This window comes from Homarus americanus, unplaced genomic scaffold, assembly GCF_018991925.1.
Source record: "Homarus americanus isolate GMGI-L3 unplaced genomic scaffold, GMGI_Hamer_2.0 scaffold22250, whole genome shotgun sequence".
Taxonomy (NCBI): Eukaryota; Metazoa; Arthropoda; class Malacostraca; order Decapoda; family Nephropidae; genus Homarus; species Homarus americanus.
In genome coordinates, this window is record NW_024741189.1 from 1,585,205 (window position 1) to 1,595,054 (window position 9,850).

The 9,850-nt window shown below is 51.9% G+C and overlaps 1 protein-coding gene across 1 annotated transcript; it reads left to right on the plus strand.

Moving 5' to 3' along the window:
* Positions 1-732: 732 nt before the first annotated feature.
* LOC121875752 (transcriptional regulator IFH1-like) lies at positions 733-2,670 on the plus strand. The gene is made up of 2 exons (XM_042380434.1): positions 733-1,001; positions 1,683-2,670. Exons 1-2 carry the CDS (start codon positions 976-978, stop codon positions 2,491-2,493), a joined length of 837 nt encoding a protein of 278 aa, XP_042236368.1. The 5' UTR covers positions 733-975; the 3' UTR covers positions 2,494-2,670.
* Positions 2,671-9,850: the final 7,180 nt, after the last annotated feature.

The following is a 9,850-nucleotide window of genomic DNA, read 5'->3' on the forward strand; positions in this document are numbered from 1 at the left end:
AGAGGTGCGAAGTGAGCAGCGCTGCTGAATGGCTGAGGTGAAAGCGGTAACGGGCCAATCACCTCGCAGTCCGGGAGTGAAGCCCGGTCTTGTGGAACTCGCTGCTGATTGGCAGGTATCCGACGCGTGACCAGTCAGCAGTTGTAGGGGAGAGTATCCACTACACCCCCGTTTCCCACGGGTCCCCATTATTGTTGGGGGTAGGGGGCTCATGACAGTTTTAAAGGTAAAATTCATTCAAAATACAGGAAAAATAAATTTTTGAGTCGCTAGAAGATTATAGGACTAAAAGTAAAATTTACCTGAATTTCTACCGTCACTGTGGTCCGTGGCCGGTAGTGATCCAACGAGGGAGAAATATTTTATTCTGCCGACCAGCAGTTAGTGTAGATGAAGAGGAAGAGATAAGGCATAGTTCAGTACACGCTGACTCACGCAACACACAAAACATCGCTAATTATTCCTAATGTTTTAATGTTAGTCAACCAGTAACAATAAACTCCATCAATCGTTTCACCATATATAAACATACTAGTGGTCGTTTGTTCTCTGTTACCCTTATCACCTTTATTATCCATTGAGAATTACAAAACGTATTTCGTAATTTTATAAATGAAAAATAAGTAAGGTGCATCTCGTTAATTATAGCGTTATGAAACAGGCGTAGGCTACCTTTTGTTGCTGACCCACAACAAGCATAAGAGTGACCGCCTGTGACGTGGACATCCGTTTCCTCTGTCATATCCTAGTGCTGTGATAGAGTAATGTGGCCCTTCCTATCCTCTGTATTAACGTAGTTAGTCCTGTTAATAACTCGCTTATTGTCGTAATCGTATTCATAATTAAACAAATGAGCAACTCAGCAAAGTGAAAAGGGAGAGAATATAGATCATGGTCAGGTTGTGTGTGGTGGCGTGAGAGAGGAGTGTCAGTGTGACGGTGGTCGTCGAAGTTTACTGTACGCAGTTGTACGTCATGATCTACATCACCCTCACCACGCGGTATGTACAGTATACAACTTCTCCTCATTTCTTTCAAATTTATCCATGAGTTGGCTACCTAATGAGGCATGGTCCTTCAGGGAATCACAGAAATATTTTCGTAAAGATTACTCAATTGTTATCAACTTGAAGTAGCTACTTGTACTGTATTGTACAGTACAAGTTGCTACTTCAAGTTGATACATAAACAGTGTGTACATGTATGTTGGACATCTTAAAGGTTTCGGACTCCAGCTGGATGTGTGGAAGAAACTAAATATTTAAATTTTGTTACACAAACTAATAATCAGGAGACAAGAGTGAAAGATGCATTTTTTTTCCCATTTTAAGTTGTGTTGTGGAACATGTAACCCCCGCCCCCCCACACACACACTACCGGCTCCCAATAATATAGTGTTGCTGTGTCATTTTTCGCCAGTTTACATTCTTGCTTTGTCTTTATCAGCTATTGATTATCTTGACTTTGTTTAGCAGGGAACGATACTTCATCTCTTGCTTCATAACCAACCAACACCTTGCCTCACACCATGGCTCTAGTCACTGGCTGGGAATAAGATTTCGATAGATTAGTAATTCGTAAAGTCTGGTGGCCTTCCCAGGTGTAGTTTTTTACATTAAATAGTTGAACCTACACAAACGTTTCCTCTACAACTATTTCTATGTGATCTGTTTCTCCTTCAGATTATTGTTGAGTCTCGCGATCTCGGCATCTTGTGCCAGACTGCCTGAGGATGCCTCCGCGCCATCACACACGGCCACGAGACCCACTGCCCACGTCCGTCCTACACCCACGACGCCTGTGATGGACTCTGTCGTCCCTCAAGTCATGTCTGAAACGACTACTACTACTGGGGCCCACAGTGACAGTCTGACACGGTTGACACCTGAAGTGACAATAAAACCAGCGTCGGTCGGCCTGGTGGCTGACGCTGTAGATATCGATGACTGGAGGGGGGAAAGTGGTGAGGGTAATAAAGATGGTGATAGTGATGAGAATATGGCAGAAGATGAAGACAATGATGATGAAGAAAATGACTATGAAACCGAATATTATGATGACTCATATGACGATGGAGACTTTGAATATGATATCGAGAATTATGATGATGATAGAAGTAATGAAGACGAGTATGACGATGATTATGACGAGGTTTACTCCGACAATAATATTATCTACGAACAAGATAACGACATCGATGGCGAATACAATGGTTACATATTAAACTACTGGGAAAAAGAGGACAATAACGAGACACACAATGAAGACACTTATGTTGAAATGATGGAAGGTGGAGACGAGAAACAGAACCAGCTGAAGGACAGTGATGCTGGGATGGTATACATGTACCTCCAGGGCAACGATTCCACACTCATCACTCCCTTCTTCCTCGGGGGTCACAAGGATCCCAAACAGGATATCCTACTCGGGGGTGAAGGACTTCTACCACCATCACCATTATTGACTTACCTATCATGGTTAAAGCTGGGTTAAGTGAAGTGGAAAAGAAATAGTATTATATTGTTTGAGGACAACAGAGAAACTCCTTACATCCTTGGCGACGGTTACATACCCAAGGGCGATACCGTCATAGTGTTAGGTGACGAGCAGCTCAGAAATATCGATCCGTTGATTAATGCTGACTTTGAAAGTGGATGGAGAGCTGTGTTAATGGAGGAAGACGCGAGGAAGGATACTGCGTCACCTTCAGCCACCTACAGGTACGATAATAACCGGGAGGCGACAACGAGGGTTCCAACTACCAATAACCCATTCTATAACAACATTGCCAACAACAACAACACCAATACTACCAAGAACAACACTGTCATCAGCAAAGACAACAACACTACCGCCACCACCACCAACAACAATACCAACAACACCACCACCAACAACAACAACACCACCACCAACAACAATACCAACACCAACAACAACAATACCAACATCACCACCAACACCACCAACAACAACAACACCACCACCACCAACAACAATACCAACAACAACACCACCAACAACAATACCAACACCACCACCACCACCAACAACAACACCACCACCAACAACAACAATACCAACACCACCACCACCAACTACCACCAACAGGAGGAGTACCGGTACATCACGCAGGAAGAACTTGACGACATCCTTGAACGCTACGATGACTCTCTCCTCACCGACGAAGGTGTGGAAATGTATGAAGAGGGTGTGGCCGAGGGAGGAGAGTTTAGTGATGGTTCAGGAGAGACTCTAGGCTCAGATAACTTTAGTACTGATTTTAATGGCAACTTGGTTTAGAAGACTATATCGGGAGGAAGGAGCAGCCTGCATCACCCCCCTCAGCTGCTGCAGGAGTAGAACACGATGATTCGGAGAACTCCACAAGAGAAGGACTCAACTCGGGGATACAAACTCCTGACTTGTCTCAGATCTACCAAGAACTAGCGCAGTCTGACCAACTGACCGCAGAGGAAAAGCTACAGTTGAGTCGCCTGGAACAACTCCGAAGGACATTGAAGACCTTGGGAGGGGAAGATGCCTTTGGTATGAACCCTGTGGCGCATCACATCGTTAAAAGACAACTGAACGGGAACCGGGCGCGGGGGCCTTCAGAAGGAGACGAAGGGACGTTAACACGGCCGACCCGACAGTTGTTGGCTTCGGAGCGAGTAGCGGTGAGGTGGACCAAGTAGTGAGGAGGAGGAGAGGAGTCAGTAATGTGGGACAGAGACTGGAGCAAGGCAATGCGGGTTTCAGACAACTCTACACCCAATACAAGAAGATGTGTGACTTTATCGCCATGACGGTATTTGAGAAATAGTTTAGGTGACGCTATACTGCCGCATGGCGTAACACAAGTAGATATTCACTAAAGTCATTTTAGCCATCATTTCTGAAATTATTTGAAAATCTGCGACTTCTTTCTGACAGATGATAAAACGTGTTAAGTCAGTCAGTCAGTCTTCCCAAGCCAGAATCAGAGATATTTAATGTAATCTATAATAAATTAATATACAGTAATTGTTCTTTTTTTAATTTTAATTATTCCGGTGAAGAACGATCCAATGCAGATTTGTTGCTATTACTGTACACTACAGTATTATATCTATAACTACACTTTGTACATGGTGTACTTGAGTTTAACAGCAGTTGTTAATATCAAATATTATTTCACCTGGTGTGCATGTTATTTATAATCAAATGATAATAATAACAATACAAATTACGAAAAGAAGAACGTAAGAAAGTTCTTATGTACGATATTTTGCCTATAATTTCGGTGCCAAAGATGCCGGGGAAACAGGCCCTCCTTGAGAGACACACAACACTCACCATGGTCTTACTGCGCACACGTGATTCATAGTAAGACACGTCTGTTATATGCGACATTGGATACAGTGATCAACTGTTTATATGGTCACTGCTTGGTGCTCAGGGCCACCTCCAGTAAGGCAGCTGTTAACTGAAAATGTCCAGAGGACCACCAGGTGCCTGCACTACGGCACCACAGTTACCCAGAGATTAGAGTGCCGGCAACTGCCTACCTTATACTACAGACGGACAATGGACAACCTAATTGAGGCATATAAACATCTCAGAGGGCACTACTCAGTCGAGTGTCCATGCCTGCAGCTGGCAGACGCTCGCCCCTCAAGGGGTCACAGTTCATGGTTAAAGAAGCCACAAGTCCAGAAAACTGTGAGGGGTAACTTTTCCGAGTGAGAGAGTTGTGAACTCTTAGAACAACCTATCAGAGTTTTGTGACGGCACCGAGTGTGAGCTGTTTCGGTCCAGACTTGACCAACACTGGAGCAGGTTCAGGTCACCCCTACCATTCCACCAGTCACCCCTACCAGTTACTCCACCAGTCACCCCTACCAATTACTCACAGTCACCCCTACCAGTTACTCCACCAGTCACTCCAGTTACTACCAGTCACCCTTACCAGTCACCCCTACCAGTTACTCCACCATCCACCCACGTTACTATACCAGTGCTACCAGTTACTCCACCATTCACCCTAGCAGTTACTACCAACAGTCACCCTACCAGTTACTACCACTAGTCACCCTACCAGTTACTACCAACGGTCACCTACCAGTTACTCCAGTAGCCGCCCCTACCAGTTAATCAACAGTCACCCTTACCAGTTACTACCAACAGTCACCCTACCAGTTACTACCAACAGTCACCCTACCAGTTTCCACCAGTTACTACCACGTCACCCCTACCAGTTACTACCAAGTCACCCTACCGTTACTCCACCAGTCACCCCTACCAGTTACTCCACCAGTTACTACCAACAGTCACCTTCCAGTTTTTACACCAGTCACCTACCAGTTACTACCACCAGTCACACCTACCAGTTACTCACCAGTCACACCTACCAGTTACTACCAACAGTCACCTACCAATTACTACCAACAGTCACCTACCAGTTACTACCACCAGTCACACCTACCAGTTATTCCACCAGTCACGCCTGGCAGTTACTACCAACAGTCACCCTACCAGTTACTCCTCCACCAGTTACTACCAACAGTCACCCCTACCAGTTACTACCGCCAGTCACACCCACCAGTTACTCCAACAGTACCCCTACAATTACTCACCAGTCACCCTACCAGTTACTACCACCAGTCACACCTACCAGTTACTCCACCAGTCACCCCCAGTTACTACCAACAGTCCCCTACAGTTACTACCAACAGTCACTCACCAGTCACCCCTACCAGTTACTACCACCAGTCACCTCTACCAGTTACTACACCAGTCCAATACCAGTTAATACCACCAGTCACTACAGAGGTTACTACCACCATCACCCCTATCAGTTACTCCAACATTCCACCCCTCCAGTTACACCAGTCACCCTACCAGTTACTCCAACAGTCGCCCCTACCAGTTACTACAGTCGCCCTAACAGTTACTACCAACAGTCACCCCCTACCAGTTACTCCACCGACACCCCTACCAGTTACTACCAAGTCACCACTACCAGTTTCTCCACCAGTCACCCTACAGTCACTCATACCAACAGTCACCCCACCATAACCCAACAGTCAATTCCCCACATCCACCACACCCCCACCTTCCAGTCACACCCCACACACCCCACACAAGACCACACCCCACACCCACCCAGCCCACCCCAGCACCCACCAGTCACTCCCACAGCCACCCCACACCTTCCACCAGCCACCCCACACACCCATAACACCCATCACACCCACCAGTCACCCCACAGTCACACCCCATCTCCACCCACACACCAGTCACCCCCACACTCCACCAGTCACCCACACTCCACCCAGTCACTCCACCAGTCACCCCACACCCACCAGTCACCTCCACCCAGTCACCCCTCACACCCCACACTCCACCAGTCACCCAACCTCCACCAGCTCACTCCTAGCCACACCCACCAGTCACCCCCAACCCACCAGCCACTCCACCAGCCCACCCCACACTCCACATCAGCCCACCCACCATCACCTCCACCCCACACTCCACCAGCCCCCAGCCACCCTCCACCCCACACTCCACCACACCCCCACTCCACCCAGCTCACCCCTGCACACCCCCACATAAACCAGTCACTCCAACAGCTCTCACCCACACCCACCAGTCACCCCACAGTCACCCCCCATACACAGTCACCCAACCACACTCAAGCACCCAGTCACCCCATACTCCACCAGTCACCCTCCAGTCACTCCACATCTACCAGTCACCCTACAGCTCACCCCACACTCCACCAGTCACCCCACAGTCACCACATCACCAGTCACCCTCAGTCACCCCCATGCCCACCAGTAACCCACAGCTCACCCACACTCCACCAGCCCACCCCAACAGTCCACCCCCACACCTCCACCAGTCACCCTACAGCCACCCCATACTCCACCAGCTCACTCCAGAACACCCCACACTCCACCAGTCACCCCACAGCCCACCCCCACACTCCACCAGCTCACCCCAGTCACCCCATACTCCACCAGTCACCCAACAGTCACCCTACAGTCACCCCATACAAGACCAGTCACCCCACACCAACAGTCACTCCACCAGTCACCCTACAGTCAACCCCACACTCCACCAGTCACCCAGCTCCCCATACTCCACCAGTCACCCCCATACTCCACCAGTCACCCTCAGTCACCCCCATACCCATCAGACCCACAGCCACTCCCACACCCCACAACCAGTCACCCCACACTCCACCTCCAGCCACCCCCTGCAGTCACCCCCACACTCCACTCCACACCCACCAGCCACCCCCACACTCCACCAGCTCACCCCATACCCACCAGCCCCCAATCCACCAGTCACCCTGCAGTCACCCCCATGCACTCCACCAGTCACCCCATACCTCCACCAGACTCCACCCAGTCACCCCCACACCCATCAGCCACTCCACCAGTCACCCTACAGCCCCCTGCATTCCACCAGCCACTCCAGCTCACCCCACACTCCACCAGTCACTCCCAAAAGCTCCTAGCATCACCACCAGTCACCCACAGTCAATCCTCCACTAGTCACCCAACAGTCACCCTATACTCCACCAGTCACCCTATGCCCACCCCCACACACCAGCCACCCCACACTCCACCCACAGCCACCCCACAGTCACCCCATACCACATCAGTCACCCAACAGTCACCCCACACCCCACCAGCCACCCACAGTCACCCCCATACTCCACCAGTCACTCCCCTGCAGTCATCCCACCCACCAGTAACCCCACACACCCCCATACTCCACCAGCCACCCCAGTCACCCCCATAATTCCACCACCCGTCACCCACACCCACCCCACCCACCACCAGCGTCACCCCCACACTCCATCAACACTCCACCAGTCACTCCCCACAGTCACCCCCACACTCCACCAGTCACCCACAGTCACCCCACCCCAGCACCAGCTCCCCACACTCCACCAGTCACTCCCTACAGTCCACCCCACACACACACCCCACACCCACCAGCCCCACACCCACAGCTCACCCACAGCCCACTACACCCACACACCCTACAGCTCACCCCACACTCCATCAGTCACCCACCAGCCACCCCTACAGTCACCCCATCTCCACCAGCACCCAAGCTCACCCCCACACCTGCCAGTCACTCCAGACACTCCACCAGTCACCCACCACACCCCTAGCTCACCCCCATACCCACCAGTCACTCCCCACACCTACTCCTGCAGCTCCCCCATACAAACTATCAGCTCACCCCCACACTCCACCAGTACCCCCATACTCCATCAGTCACCCACCAGCTCACTCCCTCAGTCACCCCCATACTCCACCAGTTACCCCCATACTCCACCAGTCACTCCTGCAGTCACCCCCACACTCCACCAGTCACTCCCAAACCCACCAGCCACTCCACCAGTCACCCCCACACCCACTCAGGCCACTCCACCACACCCACAGCCTCCACCCCATACCCACCAGTCACTCCACCAGCCCACCCCTGCAGCTCCACCCCCACACCCACCAGCCACCAACAGCCACCCCATACCCACCAGCCCACCCCACAGTCACCCCATACAAGACTACTACCCAACAGTCACCCCATACCCACCAGTCACCCCACAGTCAACCCCATAAGACTAGTCACCCAACAGTCACCCCCATACTCCACCAGTCACCCCATACTCCACCAGTCACCCTGCAGTCACCCCCCACACTCCACCAGTCACCCCTACAGTCACCCCCATACTCCACCAGTCACCCTACAGTCACCCCCATATCCAACAGTCACCCCAGCTCACCCCCATGCTCCACCAGTCACCCCACAGCCACCCCCACACTCCACCAGTCACCCCACAGCCCCCACACACCAGCCACCCCAGTCCCCATACCCACCAGCCACCCCAGTCACCCCCACACTCCACAAGCCCCACACTCTCACCTACAGCCCACCCCCATACAAGACTAGTCACTCCAACAGTCACCCATACTCCACCCAGTCACCCCCATACTCCACCCAGTCACTCCCTACAGTCACCCCACAAGACTAGTCACTCCACCAGTCACCCCATACTCCACCAGTCACCCCAGTCACCCCATACTCCATCAGTCACCCAACAGTCACCCCACAGTCACCCCCACACTCCACCAGTCACCCAAGTCAACTCCACACTCCACCACAGTCACCCCCATACCCACCAGCCACCCCACAGCTCACCCCACACCCACTCACACCCCAGCCCACCCCCACACCCACCAGCCACCCAACAGCCCCACACCCACCAGCTCACCCCCACATTCACCAGTCACTCCCTGCAGCCCCCCACACCCACCAGTCACCCTTACACCCACCAGTCACCCACCAGTCACCCCATACTCCACTGCCACTCCACCAGTCACCCTACAGCCCACCCCCATACCCATCAGTCACCCACCAGTCACCCCTGCAGTCACCCCACACTCCACCACAGCCACCCAACAGTCACCCCACACACCCACCAGTCACCCCTACAGCCCACCCCCATACAAGACCACCCAACAGCCCCACACCCACCAGTCACCCCACAGCCCCCACACCCACCAGTCAACCCCACACCCACCAGCTCCACCCCAGCCCCACCCCTACACAAGACTAGTCACCCAACAGCCCCACACCCAACCCAGTCACCCCACAGCCACCCCACAGCCCACCACCAGTCACCCTGCAGCCACCCACTGTACCCTACAGCCCACCCACATCCACCAGCTCACTCCCCACAGCCCCCATACTCCACCAGTCACCCAAGTCAAACCCCACACTCCACCAGTCACCCCTCTCGCCACTCCACCAGTCACCCCCATACTCCACTCAGTCCACCCACCAG

What these genes read in the sequence shown, in the direction of transcription:
- LOC121875752 (XM_042380434.1), top strand. Translation starts at nt 976, where the DNA reads ATGATCTACATCACCCTCACCACGCG. An exon ending in TACATCACCCTCACCACGCG is followed by an intron (nt 1,002 to 1,682) that starts GTATGTACAGTA and finishes TTTCTCCTTCAG; the next exon opens with ATTATTGTTGAGTCTCGCGA.